The following is a 22,501-nucleotide window of genomic DNA, read 5'->3' on the forward strand; positions in this document are numbered from 1 at the left end:
GGCCAAGGCACTACGACTTGAGCGCCAATGCTCAAGAGACACATCAGCCTCTACACTAAGACAAATTACCAAGACTAGAGAGGAGATCAGACACCTGGCCCTTGAGTCTGCAAAACACATTTGGAGAGCGAAGCAGCCCGAATATACGGCTGGGGGGACAGGAACGGAAAGCTCCTGCACTGGTTGGCCACACGACCACTAGCTGACAGGGTCATCCCGGAGGTCCTTGACGAGTCCGGGGCGCTCGCCAGGTACCCATGCGACATCGCCCAAAGCTTTGCTTCCTACTACACATGGTTTTATGCGGAGTGCCCCAGACCCCCTACCGAAAAAGAATCCCCCCTTCTGGAAGACATTGTGCTTCCCAGGATCCCACAAGCAACTAAGGAGATCCTGGACGCAGAATTAACCCTTGCAGAGATAGCGGGAGCGATAACCAGCCTTTCATCAGGCAAAACCCCTGGCCCGGACGGCTTCCCGACTGAACTCTACCACCGATGTAATGACATCCTGAGCCCCCACCTCCTTAAAATGTACGAAGAGGCTGAGAGGGAGGGCCACTTTCCCTCTGGGATCGACCAGGCCACTATTGTAGTAATCCCCAAGACCCAGCCCCCGTCGCGTAGCTGCTCAGCATACCGATCCATCTCCCTTATGAACACTGAAATCAAGGTGCTGTCAACCGTACTTGCCACCAGGTTGAAACCTGTGCTCCCCACACTGGTACACTTAGACCAGTGTGGGTTTATGCCCTCACGCAGTACCAGACACTGCATTAGGCGGCTGCACATTGCTTTAGCACACCGTGAGGACTTGTCCCGGTCACCCCTGGCTCTTCTTCTCCTAGATTTCGAAAAAGCCTTCGACACCGTGGACTGGTCCTACTTGGAACAAGTCCTCCAGAGCAATGGGATTGGGCCGAAGTTCCGGGGTCTTGTAATATTACTTTACTCCAACCCGACGGCACGTGTCCAAATAAATGGGGTGATCTCTGATCTGTTCCCCATATGCCACAGTACACGTCAAGGATGCCCTCTAGCCTCGTTGCTGTTCGCACTTGCGATAGAACCCTTGGTGAAACTACTGAGAGAAGACCCCCTAGTAGAAGGTTGGGCATGGCCAGAAGGTCGTGGGGATAGAGTGGCACTATACGCAGACGATGTTCTCGTTTACTTCTCAAATCCAGCCACAAGTGGCCCACGGATCTTGCAGCTCTTGCAGCTCTTGGACCTCTTCTCCCAGGCCTCTGGTCTAACTCTAAACCCTGGCAAATCCCTCCTGGTCCCCCTACACCTTTCCAGAGAGTGCATTGACTGGCAGCGAAACATTCCGATCCGATGAAATCATTTTAAATACCTAGGCATACACGTAGTCTTGTTACCTGAGCTAGCATGGGAGTTAAATGTCTCACCTCTTACTAAAAGATTCAAAGAAGACTTCCAAAAATGGAGGAACTTACGCCTCAACCTGCTGGGCAGAAAAGCACTCTACAAAATGATGATACTCCCCAGATTCCTATACCTCCTGCAGAATTTTCCACACCCGGTCCCCCGAAAGTGGTTCACTGAAATGCAAACAGTGGCGTGTCGGTTTTTGTGGCACGGCTCTTGCCCTAAATTGGCCCTTGCCACATGTCAGAGAGACACCTATGATGGAGGGCTGGGCATGTCTAACATCTACTTCTATTACCTTGCAACCCACCTACTAGTGATCAACGACTGGTTGGGGGGAGGTTGGTCGGATCCTGCTAATAGGCGCAAGCTTCAGATACTTGGCCACTCCGGAGTCTTTGATGCCCTATATGGGGGCCGGATCCCCGAGACACTCCGGAAGTCACAAGAAAAGTGCTACTGGGTTGGCGCGTGGCCCAGAAAGCGACAGGTTGGTGGGAACGTCTCACCCGGCAGATCCCCTTGTGGCAGGGGAGTCGCCTGTGAGAGGTCTCCGCATTAGAGGGATTCCGGAAATGGGACAACTTTGGAATATCCACCCTAGGAGATGTCTGGGGATAGTCACACATGCGGTCCTTTGAGGAAATCCAAGAAAGCTACTCTTTAAATAAAACCCAATTCCATAAGTATTTACAGCTCAGACATGCACTTCTGGTACACGTCCGACCAGGGGACAGTGTCCCTGACTGCAGCCCTATGGAGGCGAGGACCTTGATGGGAAGCCTGGGCAGGGGAGTAATCTCTCAGCTTTACCGCTCCCTGCTCTCCAATACCGCCCCCTCCCTTGAGAGTCTTCGCCAAAAATGGGAGGATTGGGTGGGCCCCATTGAGGAGACAGACTGGAGAGATGTGTTAATGGGCCCTGAGACCCTATCCATGACATCCCGATTTCGAGTACTCCAGACACTCTACCTCCACACAGTATACCTCACCCCTGAAAGACTCTTTAAGGCAGGCCTGTGGCAGACACCCAATTGCCCTCCATGCTTCAGCCCAGACGCTGATTTTTTCCACATGGTCTGGACATGCCCCAGCATAACGACTTACTGGAGGGCGATTATAGGAGAGATCTTGAGGGTCCTACAATCAGAGGTGGAAGTGGCCCCCCATCCCCTCCTCCTGGGGGCAATGGGGGAGATGGGTCTAAGGAGAGCGTACCGTATTTTGTTAGGAGTGGCATGACTGGTGGCAAAAAGGGACATCATGATAGATTGGAAGGCAGGAGCAGCTCCCACACTGACCAAATGGAGGCGGGGTGTTAATTGGTGCGCGCTATGTGAAAAGCCAGTGTATGAGACCAGAGGATGCCCAAACAAATACAGTAAGATATGGAGGAAATGGGGGAGCTTGCAAAGCGCCTGACCAGCCACGGTGTGGGCCCCTTCCCTGGTGTATAAACCCGGGGAGAGTCACCTCTTGGTTGGGGTTCACCTAGCCCCTCCACCACAACTGTCCAGAGCGTTCAGGACACGATACAACTTTGTTATCCAAACACCACCTAGTTGATTAATCTCAAGCTGAATGTGTGCTCGCAGCTTTTAATCCTGAAATGCACAGGCTTCTGGTCAAGCTTCGGTTGTCCCAATTTTATATTATTGGTTGCCATGATATTTATTTAATTTAAGTTATTATTATGTGCGTATTTTGGCTTTTCCTTTTTCTTTTTTATATGGATTTTCTATGCATTCTTTCTCTATAAAAACAATAAAAATATCTTTATAAAAAAAAAAAGAAAAGAGCAGCAGGATGAATGTCCAGCATAAAGTGCAATCAAATCTGAATGAAGTGAAAATACATCTCCAGTTATACACATCCTTCAACTTGTCTGGGACTGGCTTGCTTGGAAGAGCAGTTTGGCTGTTGGGAAACACTACAATCCGGGATGTGAAAACCTGTTGTGAAAAGTTATATAAAAGACCAAATTCAAGAAAAGTATAGTAGGAAGGGAGTGAGAAAATAAAAATAAAATAAAAAATGACCACATGAAAGAATGTGGGAAGGAAATGAAACCACTTATCTTTATGAGAAGTGAAAAACACTTGTGTGATTGAGATAAAAAAAATGTAAACGCTGATACGGATTTTTTAGAGTTTTGAAAATGCTGGTAAACCCTCACGAGGATGAAATAGAAACTGGAAACCAGAAATCCTATATACACACAATAACTGCTAATAAGTGCAGCATTGTCGGTCCTGCAGTTTATGGATGAAGAGAATAGGTAAACAAACAACGTGCATGCCTAGATTGAGAGCCTTGCGGACTGTTTGGGTGGAGTCAACCCTTCCAGAGATAGTGAGAAGCAAATCATTCTGAGATGCATGCTAAACGCTCAAAATGTGGGAAGATGAGATGAGGTAGGTGAGCTGGCGAGAGGGGAAATTAAAGGAGAGTTTAATAGACAGGACTCTATTTCCTATATATGAATTTGCATAGGTTTTCTTATTTGCTACCCAGCTGTCTGATATGGTGAGTTTTTTTTGGATATACTGAGGTCAATGGCAATCAATTATCTGATATGGCCTATCTCTCAGTTATACCACTGTTTGTAACATGCATACATGTGTGCATTCAATAACACGCTTTGGCAATGCCAATAGGTCTTGGCAGTCTAAGAGTGTTGGCAATGTTAATGCATTTGCCTACGGCCCAGGGGTTGTTTTTAAAAATATACACAATGCATTAACATTGTCAACACCTATAGTTCTTGGATCCCGAATCCTAGTCGGCCACATTCTCACTCCAGTTTCCGCCTGTGTGCAATATTACAGGACCCAAAACCTTCTCTGAACTTCCCACCAAACAAGCCTGGCCACTGTTAAATCTGCCTGTTGTCATTTTTCCCTCACGGAATACAGATCTAATGCTCCAGACAGCAGAAATATAGCAACACAGTTTACGGGAATCACTTCAGCCAGCAGCAGCACAAGGGGTGTGATGGGAGGCATGGCGCATGCCCAAAGGAGTACAGACTCTTTCGGGGGAACTCGATCCACCTCCTGTCGAAAGAAGCTCCAAACAAGCCCAGCCTGCAGTGCGAGGCTGTCAGACTCGTCAAGCGAGTGTTATACCATGATTTTAGAAGGTAGTGCAACTTGTTCATGTGCTGCCCACTGAAGAGTAACTATAGACCACTCAATTGTGACTTCAGGTGAGGGAGTCAGACGCTTGAGGTTTGAAAAGTGCCTGGTTAAGGGCATAGACTCAAGTTCCCGCAGTGTTTGGTTTATTTTCAGCACTCGGAGTGGGTCCTTATATTTCAGGCCGCTCCAACATGCATTTTGTTTTGTTCTCCGCTCTTAAACGAGCACTTGTGTTTTCGGCCAAAGACGGGTGCTCCTGTTGAGTGCTCAAAAGAAACAAGGGCTTGTGCTTGGGAGCGCAGAGTGGCAGGGAGCACAGACACTTGTGTTGGGTGCTGAAACAGACTAAAAATGTAATCCCTAAACACTAATCTAAAATGGGAGGAGTTGACTAATGGTAGTACTTGTTCCCTGCTCTCTGGGAGGTATAAAGACAGGAAGAGGCATGACGCACGCCTGCCATAACAAATGAGAAGTAAGATTAGAAGAGCGACGATGGAGCGAGCAAATCTGAAGCTTCTGAGCTGGCCGAAGCCCACGTAGTAGATACAGCATGACTCTGTTCAAGACAGTGTCTAATGTCAAGACCTAAAAATCAATTAATGTGGCTGGAAACGTTTTCCACGACTTGTGAATGGAGAATGCCAGATAGTGGCTCTTACCCATTGATGTAACTGTTGCTTAAGTTACCAAGATGGGTATTGTTGGAAATTGGGTTTCTGTTTGAGTGGGTGAAACCCTACTCAAGCAGCAGCCACAGTTTCTGTCAGGGTGAAGTTGCCAGCAAACCCCAAACTAACCTGTGCTTAACCCTATGGTAACTTGGCACACAGCAGTCAGGCTTAACTTAGAGGCAATGTGTAAAGTATTTATGAAGCATGCCAAACAGTAATAAAGTGAAAACACAAGAACATCCCCACACCAAGTTAGACAAATAGAGTGAAATTTTATAAAATATTTGACACCAAAATGACAATCATCCCATCTGTGGAACCGGTGAAATGCAGTTTTAAAGATTTCAGGTAAGTAAAGTGCCTAAAAACACAAAGTGGCACTCACAGTTATCTGGTGGTGCGAGTCCGGGTGAAAGTTACAAATGGAGGTTGACCACAAAGGAGCGTAGGCCGGATACAGGGACCAAGTTAATCCTGCTTAAAGAGTTACCTTCAAAGTCCAGCTCAAAGTGTTCCGTTCAGAGTGCATGGATCAGGGAGAGCATTGCAGATGGTCGTTGATGGATCACAAAGAGCAGGCCATGCACTACTGATGGTTGTTGCTGTAGCATGAATATCCCATTGAGTGTTGTGGATAGTTGTTGTGGGTCAGGAACTCACTCCAGCAGAGGCCGGCAGGGCTCCAGTAGGTCCAGGCAGCAGCTTAGCTGGGCAGTTGCACAGAGCCTCTGCAGCTTTTTAAATCCCTGTGACTCAGAGCAGGAGGTCAGTCAGCTGACCTTTGCAGTCACTTGAAGGGTACAGGTCTAGTCATCCTCCTTAGCATGCTGGGCAGCAGAATAGCAGCCCAGCAGTCCTTCTGGCAGCAGTGCAGCACAGAAGTCTTTCTGTTGTATCCACACATCCAGAGGTGTACTTGAAGTATTGGGTCTGAGGGTCCAATATTTATACCCTGTGCCCACTTTGAAGTGGTGAAGTTTCTAAATAATTCCCTTTGAAGTCCTTAAAGTTTTTCTGTCTCACCTGGCTTCAAGCTGGCTACACCAACCGTGCAATGGTGCCACATCCTTTGTGTGAAGGCAGGGCACAGCCTATTCTGTTACGTATGGGGCTGTGCCCTGCTGCTCCACCTACCATCCTGCCACTTGATGGCTCACCCAGGTACACCTAACACCTAATCCCTCTATTGTGAGGCTGTCTGAGAGAAATAAATAGAGGCCAGCTGCCAACTACTTCTGGTCATGTGACCCAGGCACCAAATGGTTAGAGCAGGAAAATGCCAACTTTCTAAAAGTGGCATTTTCAACATTGTAACTTTACTGTTAAAAAATCTTTTTATTTAAGATTTCTCAATACCTAACATGAAATGTTCACCTGTTCCCAATTAAATGTTAGCACTTATTAAATGTAATAAGGCAACCCAATGTTATCCTATGGGAGAGGTAGGCCTTGCAAAAGTGAAAAACAAATTTTAGAGTTTTTCACTACTAGGACATGTAAAACTTAAATATACATGTCCAACCTTTTAAATGCACTGTACCCTTCCATTTGAGGTGTTCTACTCTAGGGGTAACATATGCATTAAAAAGGAAGGTTTTGGGCCTGGCAAAATGTTTATTTTGCCACGTCGAAATGGCAGTTTAAAATGCTTACACAGGTTCCAATGGCAGGCCTAAGACATATTTAAAAGGCTACTTAAGTGGGTGGCACAATGAGTGTGGCAGGCTCACTACTAGCGTTTTAATTTACAGGTCCTGGTACAAGTAGTACCACTTTACTAGGGACTTACAAGTAAATCAAATGTGGCAATTGGGTGTAACAACTTAGCGCTCAGACATTATCATAAGATGAAAACCAGTGCTTTACAAAACCTAGCTGTCTCAGAATGGAAACTAAGATTCTTTGACATAATAACAGCAAGAAGAAAGAGCAGGACTCGGTGTAGTGAATATAGGAGTGATGCAATTGGAGCATTAATATCAATATTAAGTGCTGAGAAAATTATTTTTTAACTTGCACTATTCACTATGCAGAGAGACTATCACACCCAGATGAGCACACTTGATGGAACCACATGGGATATTGTACCTGTGTTGCTCTAGTTGTATTCATCAACAGATACTTCTCCACCGTGGTTCAGTTACGATCTCACAGACGTGGAAATAGCCACTTTGATTTCATCCATGGCAGGCAATCACCACAGAAGATTAGAGAACCCTTGTTCGTTTAGCCATCTTCAGACTGTTTAATTACCTGCCACCACTGTGACACTAGATTAGTCTCTCCTTGGTCTGCACTGTTTGTGTGTACTTGTCCTTGCTTAATAAAATGTGAGGCAAAATAAAATTAAAATGTTTAGTTGGCCTTTTCCAGCTATGACCAGACTCCAGGAACAAATAATCTGCCAAATACATCCCAAACCCTTGGAACATTCTAAATTCTAAGCACACTGGGGTCCCAGTATCATTCTTCCCTGTGCATATTCTGCACACTTCGTCTACACCCATTGACACGCCTTAGGAAATACTGTGAGCTAAATAACTGCAGAATGCTAACTCGGTGTGGAGATTTTGGTGGTTGTACTTTAAACTAGACAGCTAAGCGAAGTATGGTTTTTGAACTGTGAATACCTCTCATGCCATCTTTAGAAAAAAGAGTTTGTGGCAAGTGCACACATTAATGACTGATTTTAGTATTTCAGAAGGGTGTAAACATCAATACTTTGTTGTCGAGGACTAGCATTCTGACATGGTAAGGGCACATTTGTTGAGGAAAGTTACCGTCAACCCTCAGTCCCTCAAATAAACACATTACATCATTGTTGTGGTGTATTCAAAACAGTGGAAGTACATTAGAGTAATGTAATCCTTGTAATGTTATGTAGATTGTGTTTGGATTTTAGTGGTATTACTTTACAGTTAACTTTGCCATAGATTACCACATTAAGACATATATGTGAATGACAAGTTGTGCTATAAAAATTGGAGGAAGTCCGTGAAGACAAATTTAACAACTATTTAATCAAGCCTGTTTTTCTAACGCAAAATGCATTGGTGTTTATGAGCTGTAACAAAGATTCTGAAGCAATAACAGTAGGTGTATACCTGAGAAATATTACAATTGTTTTTCAAACAGGCAACATAACTGTGGAAGTTATGATGAACATTCTCCGTGATAAAGAAAGTGGAATTAACATGCAGGGAGGATTTATGACGACAGGAAGCATGGTATCCATCCTGCCACAAGACTCCAGCCAGCCATGTGTCCATTTCTTCACAGGCACTCCTGATCCTGACAGGTGTGGAAAAGCTGAATTCTAAATAATGCGCTTCGTTGCTTAGTACTGCCACGTCTCATTTTACCTTTGTTAAGTAGGCTTAATAATTTGGTGGTGGGATTTGTTAACCAGTATTGGTATAGGTCTTGTGTTTGAGTGCCTCCCTACTTCTTAGCAATATTGTATTGTTCCTGTAGAACAAAAAGTTTGAATAGAATGCCACAAACTGTCATTGGAGAGAATAGATGCAGGCAAAATAAACAGTTCAATGAGAGTGGGTGCTACACAGGTTGTCGTCAAAATTAAATGCTGGAGTTAATGTAGACGGCGATACCTGCAGAAAGTGAAGAGAGAAGACCTGGTCTCAGGTCTGCAGATGATCTTAGTAGGCACTATTCACGAAATCCCTAAACTGATGGCCTGACCACAAACTGAATGTACACCAGTGTTTGCAGGAATGAATACTGCCACACCCATTTCATGTAGTCAGGCATCGTGCCACCTGTCTTCAACAGCTTGAATTTTGCAGTGTATGGAGTGCCCACACTCAGAAAATACTTGACGGTTTAGGCCAGAAGCCGTTTTCAGTGCATGACCTAACTGCAATGATTAGTATATATTTCAAGTAGATAATACAGAATCCTTATTTCTGCTTTTCGACAGAATGGGCCATGTTTTAAGGGTGCAGTCAGATTAGGCATGTCTAGCCAAAAATGTTAAAGATGCTCAAAGGATTCTTCAAAGTTTGCCGTCCTCTGCCAAGACTCCATTATTATGACAGAACTGGAGACTTCAGTATTAGTTATCCCTGAACCTCGTATATCTTTTACATTGTTACTCAAAAAGAAGGGAAGACAAGCAGAGGGGAGGGTGAGGACATGAAGATGAGGAGGTAGAGAAGAAAATGGGGTGGCAGAAGAGGATGAAAAGCTAGAAAGTAGAGGGAAAAAGGTGGGAGATGAGGTTGGAAGTAAGAAATGTTCTGCTATAATCTTATGTAGTTTGGTATACATATCTAACGTTTTTTTATTACTCTGAGAATTCCAGGATTACTTCTGAGAAGCAACATGTTACAACGTTCTAGGATAATGCATAAGTAGTTACTCAAATGTAAAATTAACCTGTGTAAATATAACCCAGAGATGCTATGGGACTAAACTTATAATATATTTTCCTCTTGTGGAAACCCTTTATCATACATCTACATTTTGGTGGTATTCCTTCCCATTCGCCTTGTGGGTAGGGGGAATTAGAACTGGTAGGGTGAGGAGAAGCATGTGAGAGTTCGAAGAGGTGGTGATGTTAAAGAAAAAGTAGGTAGGAAGAGCAGGAGAAAATTAAGTTGACAAGAGGAAAGAATAGTGATGCACAACGAGTGAATGAGGATCCAGGAAGGTAAGAGGCAAAGGTAAGGGGCTTAAGAAGAGAGAAAAAGGAAGAGAAGTGATAGGGTGACAAGATGAGCAAAGAGGAGTGGTATAGGAGGGATTAAGTGCTGGATACTACAGGGGAGAAGGGGAAAAATAATGTGTGTTTATGGATAATGCAAGTGCCAACATAAGGACCAATTACAAAAATAGAAATGATGGAGCGAAAGGAAAGACGAAAGAGAGAGGGCAGCACACATGGGGAGCAGAGTCAAGACTGATTTGCACATGGCTGGGTCCAACCTGGGGTGGTATGGTGAGCAAAAGAACGGTGGGTACAAGCCAGATCTGTGACTGGGGGTGGGTGTTTGAAAAGTTTCATCACTCCTTCCATCATCCTTTTGTGTTGCTAAAGTCGCCCTAAGTGGCCAGGGTATGCCCAGAGGTGGGTACCTTGGCTCACTGTGCGCCTGGATTCAAGGTAGCCTGGCTGACGAGGGGTCATACCCTGAAACTGGTTCAGTATGCTTGTTTCAGGTCCAGGGAGGACCTGGCCTGGCAGTTTGGGCTGGTCTGTTTCCATGGGGAGCAGGGTCAAGACTGATTTGCATATGGCTGGGTCCAAACTGGTGTGTCATGGTGAGCAAAAGAAAGATGGATACAACCCAGATGTGTGACAGGCGGTGAGTGTTTGAAAAGTTTCAGCACACCGTCCATCATCCTTATGTGCTGCTTAAGCACACACAAGATACCTGGAGAGCCTGAAGGAAAGGTGAAGATGCATAGAAAGATAAAAGCAAAACATTGTAATAAGTAAATGAGAAATTTAGGAGAGATATGTAAAACGTTAACCAGGATGAATTGGAGAAGTAAAGTGAAAAGAAAGGGAACCACTATAGAAAGGGTGAAGCAGGAAAAAGGCATTAAATAGATGGTAGCATCAATCCCTGGATGCAATGCTTGTCTCTTCTGGCTCCACAGAAATATGGGTTAGTCCTTCCTGTAGCCACAGTCTCTATGGGATTGAATTTCTCGCCAAGGAGTTTGGTGCCTTCAAGAATGCTCACTGAAAAAAACTCCAATGCAAAGATGATAATCCTGATGAAGGGGATGGATAGAGTCAGGTTGAATCACCCAAGGAGTGAAAGAGGTCCAGAATCTAGGAAGTGAAGAAGGAACACCTTAAGCTGGTATGAGGAGTCAGAAGCGAAGAACAGCATATTGTCATGCAGCATTTGCGATGCAAGAACGGGCAGGACCGGGCTTCCTTTATAGGAAACAAACTGTGAATAAAGGCAAAAGAAAACAAGAAGTGACATTTCAAGAAGGTGGCAGCCATGATTGATTGGTTAGTAATACTAGTCACAGTAAATAGGAGCCATCTTGAATTGGGGGAAACAACCCCACTTCCTGTTATGTGAAGAGGAAAGATGTGAAGAAACACTGCAGAGGTTTGGCCAGTAAACCAGAACCGACAATAACCGAAGGTATGGAAATTATGAAATTGAGAAAACGGTACTAGTTAAAGAGAAAAATAACGTGATCTGTGGTTTCCCAAGGGCGTCATATAAGGTCCCTCACGGTAGAGACATTGACTTCTTGATGCACAGACACTTGTACCGCTACAACATTGCTTAGCTGTCCGGGAACAAACACCAGAGCTTGTCTCCATGGTGCTGACAAGTCAGAGTGAAAAAACACCCCAGTCGACCTCTCTAATGGATGAAGACCTCAAACACACCAGAGCTGATAGATATTGCACTGCAGAACGGAGTGACATGCTTGCATCTTTTCTCTCGTTTAGACCTTTTGATGGAGTCTGGCTGTAACAAGTAGAAAATGCCTGTATTTTCTACTTGTAAGTAGAATTAGCCCTCAGACCCAGGTGTCTCAGTGGACCATCCCTGAGAGAAAAGGAGACACAAGTAATTGAAATTCCAAATGTGGATCAATTCTATGTTGTTGGTTTTTAACAAATCGTGGCTACAACCACCAGCTGGTTCGGAGCAACTGAAACTGTGAGATGGTTGGAAGGGAGTAAGCTCTTACATGCACCTCCTGTCCTAAGCAATAAAAAATATTTGTGAAGAAAAACAAGAGAACAGAACTCTCTCCCCTCCCCCACTCTTTTCCCACTATGTTGCTCAATTGAGGCATCGGAAATCCCCTGTCTCCTGCGAAGAGGTCCAAAAAATAGGTATTTGTTATTCAGCTGTTAGCTCATTCAGGTCACAGACTCACAGGCCTGGGGTCTTCAAGTTCTAAGTTGAGCCAGGCATGCACAATGCACTAAGGAACTTGTTGGCAAGTTACCCCCCTTAAAGTCTACTGCCAAGCATTGTTTCCAAAGTGTTTGAAACAGCTTGCTTTTCCCTCCGAATGTCAATGAAATATTCTCCATCCCTAGCAGTTCCCAAATCAGAGAAAGACTTACCCTGTGGCTGGGTGCATCATCCCTGTCCCAGAGTCCCATGAGCACCTGTTTCGCCACTAATAGCAATAATGTGTTTAGGTGACCCTTCGTGGATGTCAGTGGGTACATAAGCCTGTCTGCAGCATCAAAACCCTAAATGTAAATTGAATATTAAGCTTATATAATTCAGGACTTTCCCCCAGTATGTTGTCAGTGTAGGACGATGCCATAGTAAGTGCAGAAGGGAGCCAGTGCCTCCACACCACCTCCAGCTCTCACTGCTCCTGGATCCTTTCCAGATGTGTATCTTTTCAAGGAGTGTAATACCAGTCTGTGGATATTGTATTCGAACTCATTTTACTGGACAAACTAAATACACTCACCATTAAGGCTCAAGTTCATAGAGGCGATAGTTTTTATTCAACACCAGTATCTGGTAATCAAGGCCTAAATAGTAATAGCAATGGCACCAACCCTATAACTAAATCAAGGGAGGAACCTAATAACTCATGGCTTCACTCCATTTCATTAACAAATAACAGTGAGTTAGCAGAGCACTGGAGGCCAAAACAATCAGTCTGCCTAACAGCGGGGAAGTGTGCGTATTATCACCCACAGAGATCTTTAGTACTTTGGACTGGACCCACCTGCTGATTCTGGCTTTGCTTGTAAGGTACCCAGACAGTTGCTTATTAGTCCAACTGAGGACCAGCCAATCTGCCAAATTAATTTGACCCCCCAATGTTGAATCCACAAAAGTGGGCACCGGACAGGAGGAGCCAAGCAAAGGAGGGAACCGAGCCAACTCTGAGGCTTCAAACACTTCTAATCTTTACACCTCACTGCTAAGTATACTTCATACAGCGATCACAGCGCTTATCATGCAATCAGATAAACCTGACCTTCAAATTGACCTTATGAATGTTATAACTACCTACATCTCTGCAATTAACGTCAAATTGGAGAAACTGATGAACTTTATATTAGAAGAGCAAGAGAGAAACCTTTTGCAGTTATCAACATGTGGATGTGGCCCAATTATTGATAGGTTAAGCTCAATTCCAGCTATCCTTACTAGTATCTTAAATGAAAGGAAAAATTGTGAGGTGGGAACAACAAACTGAAGCCCCGTCACAGAACAGTGCAAATGTGCCCAAAATCAGATAAACAGGCAACCAGGCTTCTGGTACAGAATCAGTATATGGTAACTGTCCAAACAAGCAATCAGGCCCAGCCACTCAAGTTGGACCAAGGCTTCGCCCATCCAATTCTTGTCAAATTATCTGAAGCAGACCTCTCCTCAGACAATGCAATTGGATTCCATACAAATAAAGAGGTCAAGGAACCCATGTTGAACATAGGCTCTGTTCATACAATTTCTGACAAACGATCTGAGGCAGGCAGCTCACAAAACAACACGATTGGAGCACTCATCAAGCTGCAGACAACGGGTCCAGTGTAGTATGACATTGGGCCTGCAACCTCACAAAACATGGCAGAGGGCTATGGTATAACTGAGCATTTACCTCAACCCCTGGACACACTGCATTCAGTGGGGCTGAAGGGTCAGGAACTAGTGACCTTAGTACTAAGAAAAAAGCAGAAGAAATTAGCAAGAAAGGTGAGAAACAATCTCCTTCTTCCGCCAGCATAAAGTGTTCACAACAAAAACCTATATCTGATTCTTGAGCTCAAGCAGGATCAACAACCTCTTGACACTGTTATCAGGCAGAAATCAACAGAAAAGGGTACTAAACAACCGTAGTCTGCAGACCATTGTACATCTTGGGACTCTTTGGCCACGTTAAATTCATCGCAAACAGCAGGTACAGTGGACATCACGAGGAACAGGCCAAAGAAAGTCGGTACGCAGCCTGGCTTAAATCGGAACCCTCACAATATGGCGTGGATTATGCTTTCCCAGGTGCATACTTTATCACAGGAATTAGAATGTCTAGAACCCCAGGTAGAAAAAAAAGTCCATGCAACATCTTCAAAGTTCACCAGAGTGTGGTGTATTACTAAGCATAACATCAAAGAGTGGAGGTAGATCAGTGCACATGGAGGGGCAAATACCTACAAGCCAATCTGCTACGGCTCATAGTATAACTATGACCTTGCATCTCCGTGACAAGCCTGTGACGAACAAAAAAGAGCAAACTGTAATCAAGGCTGACACATTATCTCGTTCTTCCACCATAGCAGTAGCTACTTGCGTAATGGACGACAGAAGTAATCATTTGCTCCTAACTCCACAGTATGTTTCCAAAGGACCCCAGGATATCCCCAATAGAGGTAACATCTTAAGGCTACTGGTGGCGATACCTGTGCTGAAGCATTTAAGGTCTTCTGACCTGCTAGCAATTACATTTTTTCTGCCAGCAGACAACCCCAGCCTGAACAGACTGTGTTCATCTGAAGATCGGAAGAGATAGCAGCTTTCATATTTAAAGCTAGCCAGCAATATGATGGTTGGAGCTTCACTCTTTCCAAACCCATGAATCCTCATTATTCTGCACCTTTGCTAACCTCCATCGCTGCCCTACCTAATAAATCAGGCCTAAAACCAGTTTACTCAGTGCTACTCAGTGCGTGTGGTCCAATAGGTTCAATTACGTAATCAAATAAAACCAGGCCATATGTGGAGGCCAAGGCTGAATCCCCCTTGAGGACATCACTTATTATTCTCTCCTGGAACATCGCAGGACTGATAAAGAATCTTCATGACGGGCCCCCTCCACCCAAATGGCGTAAGTTCGAGATAATTGCCCTACAAGAAACCTGCTAATTGATCCTCTCCAGCTGCCATCTTTTACACTACACCATGCCGAGGCCAGAAAATTGCATAGCTTTGGTAGACCAGTGGGGGGCCTGGTAGTCTATGTGTCAACAGCCTTGGATGTGCACTCAGAGCAACTATTATCTCCCCTACCAGATTTACAAATTACATAAATTTAGCTTGAGTCACAAGAATGATTCAAAAATAGTGCTGCTGTTTAATGTCTATGCCCATCTGATTACATCCAAAAAAGGGTGTGGTTTAAAAAGTTAATATAGTCTATAACAGAGATAAAATTGGTAAATCCAAAGTGGTAAATAATTGTAACTTCAGATTTCAAAGCCAACTTAATTTTCACCCGGGCAGATGAGGAACTGTTGGCAATCGAGAATGGTCTTTAGGATGTTAAATTGCAAGCAGTTCAGCTGAATAAACGTAGCGATCGTATAGGTCAAGAGTTGGTCACTTCTTTGGAATCCCTAAACCTAGGAGAGATCAACGTTAGAACAAAAGAGGACAGCCATTTAGGTACACTTATTATAGCGCAAGTACCAGGTCAGTAATTTCTTATACTATTCTCTAGCTCTCACTGCTAAAATTCACAGTCAAATACACTGCAAGTAGTGATCATATGATTCAGCACCTGGAGCTAAGTTTATACCCAACTAGACACGAGCCTGCACTGACTGATGTCGGCCCCGGCTGCACTACGAACTGGAAGCGGCTGAGGTGGTCTAATCACTCACTTCCAAGGCTGGTCGTTAAAGCAAAAGAAGCAATAGAGGCTAGCAGCATATGGCATAATACGAAAATTGCAGCACGGTCTTACTTCTCAACTTGTCTATCTGCTCCTTCTCTTGTAAGATCCACCAACAGGCGAGCGGCTTAGGGGTCTAGAGGATTAACATATAAATGGCGTACCCTAAAAAAGGATTTAAGAAAAGCGATCAGGTATGCAAGTAAATTTTCAGCCGCATCCCTACTATAGGGACGCAAGAGAATTACGGAAGCAGTATAAGAAGAAAATTTGGCTCGATCAAAAAGCGAAATATTGTGCCCTTTGTGGGGAAGATACATTTTTACGCCAAACAACTAAGTTCAAGGGCATTCTGGTTAACAATTAACAGCAGTAATAGAGATATAGTGCCAAGAAATTCCTCAAGTATAATCGAAGAAGCCTGGGTATCCCATTTGAGCAAAATATTTTCCATTTGTTTGCACTGGGTCACACACCAAAGTAGGGAAGAGCAGAGTTAGAGGAGAGGAAACTAAGGAAATGGTCATCGCTCAAAACGAGTAGTCATCTACCAGCCCCTATCCAGCTGACACTCAAGTTGAACTAACAGTCAACCTTTAACCAGCAGCAGAAGTGGCGAATGTGATAAAAGCTGGTCGCAGGGATGGTGCTCCAGGCCCAAACGGCATTCCACAGGCCATCTATAAGCATGACCCTGAACACTGGGCTAAACATTTATCAGTTCTTTATAACGAGGTGGTTTTAACCCATACAATCCCTAGCAGTTGGAAAGGGTCAATAATAAGCCCATTTTTCAAGGGTGACGATCGGTCTAATCCGGGAAACTACAGACTAATTGCGTTTATTGACGCAGAAGCAAAGTACTACACCTTTCTAATTCTAGACAAACTGATAGAATGGTCAACCGTAAAAAATCTAATTCCTGTCAACCAGACTGGGTTTCATAAAGGTTTCAGCACCACTACTAACATCTTAGCACTATCATCAATAGCTGATAAATGCAAGCAATCAAAGAACAAGTTGCATTTATGCTTCATTGACTTTAAAGCGGCATTTGACTGAGTTGACCGGAGCCTCTTATGGAGAATGTGGGTGCTTCCATCTAGAATCCTATGTGCTGTGGAGCTGTTATATTCGTGCTCTTGAATACAAATAAGATTGGCCGATGGCACTAGGCTGTCCAGGAAAATTCCTATGGAAGTTGGCTTAAAACAAGCGTGCGTGTTAGCCCTGCACCTGTTTAATTTGTCATGCAGGCTGTGCGGAGCTGCCAAGGAGGGCATCATACATTTGGTTTCTATCTGCTCTTCATTAAAACACATGAGGGTTGCATTATTGATGGAAGCTTTTTACAGTTGAGGCATCAGAACCTATAGGCCAATTATAATTAATGCTCTTCATCAATCTGATCCTCAGATTAATTGTAAATTACTAAAGTATTTGAACGCATGTGACTCTATTCTGACTGAAACACCTGCTGGTAGTTGACACTAACATTATAGGTCACAGGTGACCCAGAGGTGGGCCTTCCAGGTACTCCCCGTCTAAATTATCATTTTAATGTATGTTGATATTTAGGCTGTTAGAAATAATATCGTATTGCTAGTCCGATGTTGAAATCGGATATCCTCTGCTACCTTAGGTGGTTTTTGATGTCATTTTGGGAAATTATATTTAATATTTTAATTAATTAATTTGAATTCTGTAAATATATTTGCGTTTGGAAGGTGCAAAGATTGTGATGGCTTTAATAGACTGAATCAATACATTATTTTACTCACTCACACATGCTCTGTAGAAGGCCTCTTTCCATTCTCTTTCTATCAGAACTCGATCCATCTCCTCTGTACTGGGGTCTTACTTTGGTGGGGTAGTGCAATGAGGCGCCTGTAGATTAACTATTTGTTGTATGGGGTCGGCAGTCCGCTTGCCTGTTCCCAGTTTTTTGCGTGTTACCCAGTGTCTAATCTGCAGATATCACATTCTTTTTGGCTCGCTCATCCCCTATTTCGCCTTAATTTGATCATAGGTTTTGAGGCCCTCAGTATCATAGATATCCCCCACTCATTTACACACTGCCTCCTGCTAGGCTGCATACTGCCCCCAGTTCCTAGCTGGAGTGAAGTCTGGATTACCTATAAATGAGGGGGGATAAACAGGATGAGAGGCCCTAATTAGTCATCACTGAGTCACACTAAACGAGCGTGGTCCTTGTAACACGAGAGGAATACAGTCCCTATGACCTGTGTTTTTGGGCAGCCAAACTGCTTTCCATATGTGGTTGCTAGAAATTAGTTGGTCAGTGAAACACCAGTTCTTTTCACTTTCTGCTCTCTTCTCCATCATGAACCGCAGCTGTGTTGCGTGATAGTAATTCAGTATGTGTGGCAAACTGAGCACCCTCACTTCTTATGTACGGAACATTGTCTATGCAGCAAATTAGCTGGGATTCTTCAGTCCCCATACAGATGCCTAAATTAGTTGTTGGATTTTCTCTAGAGTGCCCTTTAGATGCTAAAGAGGCAGGGTCTCCCCAATACAAAGTCATGTAGGTAGGGCCATCATTTTGGCCGCTGCAGTTCTGCCTAGTGTATAACTTTGCTGCAGTTTTCATGTGCTGTTTTCTCCAGAGAAGGGAATATTTTAACTCCTAGATAAGAGATGCCTGTCAGCCAGTTCCAGTTGGAACCTCTTCTGCAAGTGGATTTTCTGAGCTATGGATTTAGGCAAATTCAGATTCAGAGACTTCTGCAAATGCATTTTGAACTTAGAGGCTAGGCTGAAACTCCCAGCTCCTCCCGGAGAGGTGGATATGAGATAACCAAATCCATTAGGCCAACCAACACTTGATCCGCCTACATAAAATTTTGTCCGCATACATAACATTTTGTGGTGGTCTGCCCCTTTCATTACTTCCTTGATATCCTCCTGGGTTTTCGCTGTGTTAGCCATAGGTTCCATGCTCAAGGCAAAGACAAGGGGCAACAGGGAGAGCTCTTGCGTAGTACCCCTCTCAATATGAAACCAGTCCAAACCTCACCATTAACAGAGACCATGGCAACTAGATCCCTAAAGTAGCTGAGTATTCAAGTGAACAATCTAGGGCTAAAGCCAAACACCTCCAGTGCTTTCATGAGGTATGGCCTATGTACCCAGTCAAATGTTTTTTCATCATTGACCAGTAGGAGTAACACTACCTTCTTTGGCCTCTTAACTTGTCAACACCGTGCAGGATGCATCTAATGTTGTCTGACCAGTTCCTCTCTGGTATAAAACCAGGTGGGTCCGAGTCAATAAGGCTTTGCATATGAGAGCCTATTCTGTTTGACATCCTCATTTAATAAAGATATGAGCCAGAAGGAGGAACACAAAGTTCAGTCTTTTCCAGATCTGGGGCGGCTGTCGACGAATAACTCATAGAAACAGCTATTAGACCCCCGAACGAGTTGTACAGATGGGTGAGAATTGGAGTCAACAAAGGTTTTATAGACTATCCCTGTGAACTCCTCCATCTTGGGGGCCTTATAATTTTGTATTTTATAAACACAGGCTATAGGGTGGGTGGCTGGTCTTATATAGTGAGGAAGCCTGGGTATCTGTTAGCTGTGTCAGTACTCTGCTTTGAAGGTATCCTGCAGCCACCTCTGCGTCTTCCTGCTGTGCCATGTGCAGCTCATTATGAAAAAACCCTAACGTCTTGTTTGCATCGTGTATCCATTTTGGTCATTACACCTTCTTCAATTTTGATGGTTGTGACCCTTTTCCTGTGCTTACAAGTACGCAACTTCCTTGCTTTATTCCCCACTTTATAATGTTTGCTTTAGCCTGGGGAGTGCTTAATGAACTCTTTCAGTATCTAATGCTTTAAGTTGGACCCTGTCCCCTTCACTTTGCGCTGAATCATTTGTGCACCCATCCTTTTATGAACCACCTCTATCTCTTACAGGGAGCACATGCTGTTCCTGCTTTTGTTTCCTATCTCGATAGTGATATCAAAACCCTCAGACAAACTCCTGTTGTGTGTCCCAAAGTGTATGCATCCTTTTCTCCACCATGTCATTCTCTTTAAGGAACACCACTATTGCCTCTGCAATTTGGGAGCTATTTCTATCACTGCATAGCAGCTTGTGTCTAAGTCACCACCTCTCTATCAGCGCCCAATCCTGTGTCATTCTAATGACCAGCTGAGTCAGCATGTGGTCTGAAATTGCCCTGACCACAATATCCACCTCTTCTATCCTGTTTATCAGGTGGAAGGAGCCCAAGACGTTATCCAGCCTAGCCTATGATTGGTGAGTTGCTGAGAAAAATGATAAGTCTCATCTCTCTGGGTGTGTAGATGTCAAGATATCCATTAGCCCCGTGTCAGTCAGTCATCTTGAGTGCATGGAGGGCCAGTCTTTTTAAGCTGAGTGAGTGTCCTGCAATAGGCAGATATCGCTTTTGGAGTCCTTCGGACACTAAAACATTGCAAGCCTCTTCACCGGCGCTTTGAGATCTGTACTTTCCTGCTTGCTACTTTCTTTTATCGAGATCTCTCTGTTTGTAATCAAGAAAACAAGGGTTTGTGGCTGATTGGCCTACTTAGTTAGCACTGGCCATATATTATGTTACTTGAGAAGGGCAAACTAAGAATGCTGTTGCGAGCAGTGGCAAATGGTGAGCCATCCCGCCCCCAAATTTAACCCATCAATAATTAAAACACCATAACAGCAACAATATTCTATTTTCCACCTCTGTGTGACCCAAAAGAAAACAGTTACTTAGCATCACCATCTTTTTGCATATGAGTATTTTGAACTGCACTGCTGTTCTCTTCTACCCAGACCCTAATCGGTCCTCCTAACATAGCCACTGTAACCCATACGGGCCACAGCCTACAAAAGCAGCCCTAGGCCTGTTTTAACCAAACTGCGGATCCCTCAAGCTGGTGGGTGGCAGAGAGCTTGCCACCTGCAGTTGAGTCCTCACTGCTTTCATTCCAGACGCCGTCATCCCCGCCATAAGTTTTGTTCTGCTCTTTTAATATTTGGCTCTCTGCCATCTGTGTTCCAGGGCCTTAAGGTTGCTGAGAATGAATAAAACCCAGAGGACTTGGATCCATCTGGTGAGTTTGCCATACGAAAGATGTTTCTAGCTTCAGTGAGAGACTTCACTAGGTGTAGGGACTTGTCCTAGGTGTAAATAAGTCCAAGTGGATGCCATCTCTTGTAGAGTATGGCTTTGCAAATGAAAATGTTATTCACCACCCGGACTACTCAAAGGTTCTGGAGAGTGATGGTGGAAAGATCTTGGTAGATGCTGATAGTGTTACCCTCAAATGTGGTCTGACTAGTGGCCTTCTCTGCTTTCATGAGGGATTTTATTTCCTCAAAATAGTAGACATATCAGACATGTGATTGGGTGGCGGTCGTGAAGCTATGGGCAAGGCAGGTGAAGTCCTTTGATATGGCAAACAGTTCTTTGGCATTGTTGGGGCTGTTCTCAATGGATTTGGTCAATGCTAAGCTTTTGGTCTATCTGTGATGGTAGAGCCGGAGATGCCTATTCAGGTCCTTTTGTTATTTTTGTTGTGGGTATCTCTCTACTGGTGTTATAGTTGTTTGCTATGGCATTTGGAGTGTCGTAGTTCTTGTGCATATCAGCTGACTTGAGGACTAGTCCTGGGGATGGTATTACTTTTGAGTGAGGACCAGAGAGCCAGTGCAGGAGGTTTGCCGGGTGTGGAAGTTGATGATGGATCGGGAGAGGTCTTGGTGCGATGGCCAGTGGGTTTGTCACAATGGCGTACTTGTGTCCTTGGGGATCCTGTTTCTTTCATATTGAGTGGCTTTGGAGGGTGCGGTTCCATATTGGTGGCGGAGGTGCAGGCTGAAGCAGACAAGGCAGTGATTGGTCTTGATGAGAGGGGTGGGCTTGTCCCCTGTGTGGCTGGAGAAGTTGGTAAAGACACAGTTGAGGAGGTGTGCGGCAGTGGGTGGGGTCCTTTACTCATTGGATGAATCTGAGTGTGTTTAGGTCTTTCAGGAAGTTGTCGGTGTTTTGGTCAGCATGGCCTTTTAGCTGGAAACTGAGGTGACTGAGGAGGATGAAGGAGCTGGAGTTGAGTGCCAGTTGGGTGATGAAGTCTGTAATGGTATGTCCGAAGTTTGATCTCAGGCCGGGAGTTCGTCAGAGCTGACCCTCCAGGGCTGTGTTCAGGTCGTCACTGGAATTTGCTGAGGATATAAGGCAGTGGATGTATTCTTTATAGACTGCTTGTCCTCCGGCAGGATTACAGGTTCTGTCCTGTCTTGCTGCTACAAAGCTGGGTCCAGAGTCTGGGTGAGCCATGTTCGGTCTGGAAGAGAAGGTGTGGGGAGAAGTTGTGTTCTCATACTTTAATGGCATATTTTGATTGAGCTAATGTTGAGAAAGAGACAATTCGTGGTGAGTTGTGAGATGTGTGTGGGGTGTTGTATGGGGTGCGGGCTGAGGAAGGTTGGTGAACAGGGGCTGCCAGAGGGTGTGCAGGAGAGCAGCCAGTGGTGCAGAAGAATGTACTCTGTGTGTAGGAGGGGGAGGCCTGGCAGCAGTTAGGTGAAGGGTGCCCGGTGTTCAAGGCCTGGAGGTCAGTGGCCGACTAGCATCAGGTGTTGTGGTTGGTGGGAGGAGGTTCAGAGGTTCTGACACTTATCATGGACTTCTGCAGAAATGCTTGCCT

At 44.5% G+C, this 22,501-nt stretch overlaps 1 protein-coding gene across 3 annotated transcripts in view; it reads left to right on the top strand.

Annotated features, from left to right (window-relative positions):
• Positions 1 to 22,501, top strand: part of SCRN3 (secernin 3) — a 196,992-nt gene that overhangs the window by 105,047 nt on the left and 69,444 nt on the right. For all 3 annotated transcript variants that reach the window (XM_069225372.1, XM_069225371.1, XM_069225373.1), the window contains exon 6: positions 8,341 to 8,503. In XM_069225372.1, coding sequence (XP_069081473.1) covers positions 8,341 to 8,503 — 163 coding nt within the window. The remainder of the gene's footprint in view (positions 1 to 8,340; positions 8,504 to 22,501) is intronic.

This window comes from Pleurodeles waltl, chromosome 3_1, assembly GCF_031143425.1.
Source record: "Pleurodeles waltl isolate 20211129_DDA chromosome 3_1, aPleWal1.hap1.20221129, whole genome shotgun sequence".
Taxonomy (NCBI): domain Eukaryota; kingdom Metazoa; phylum Chordata; class Amphibia; order Caudata; family Salamandridae; genus Pleurodeles; species Pleurodeles waltl.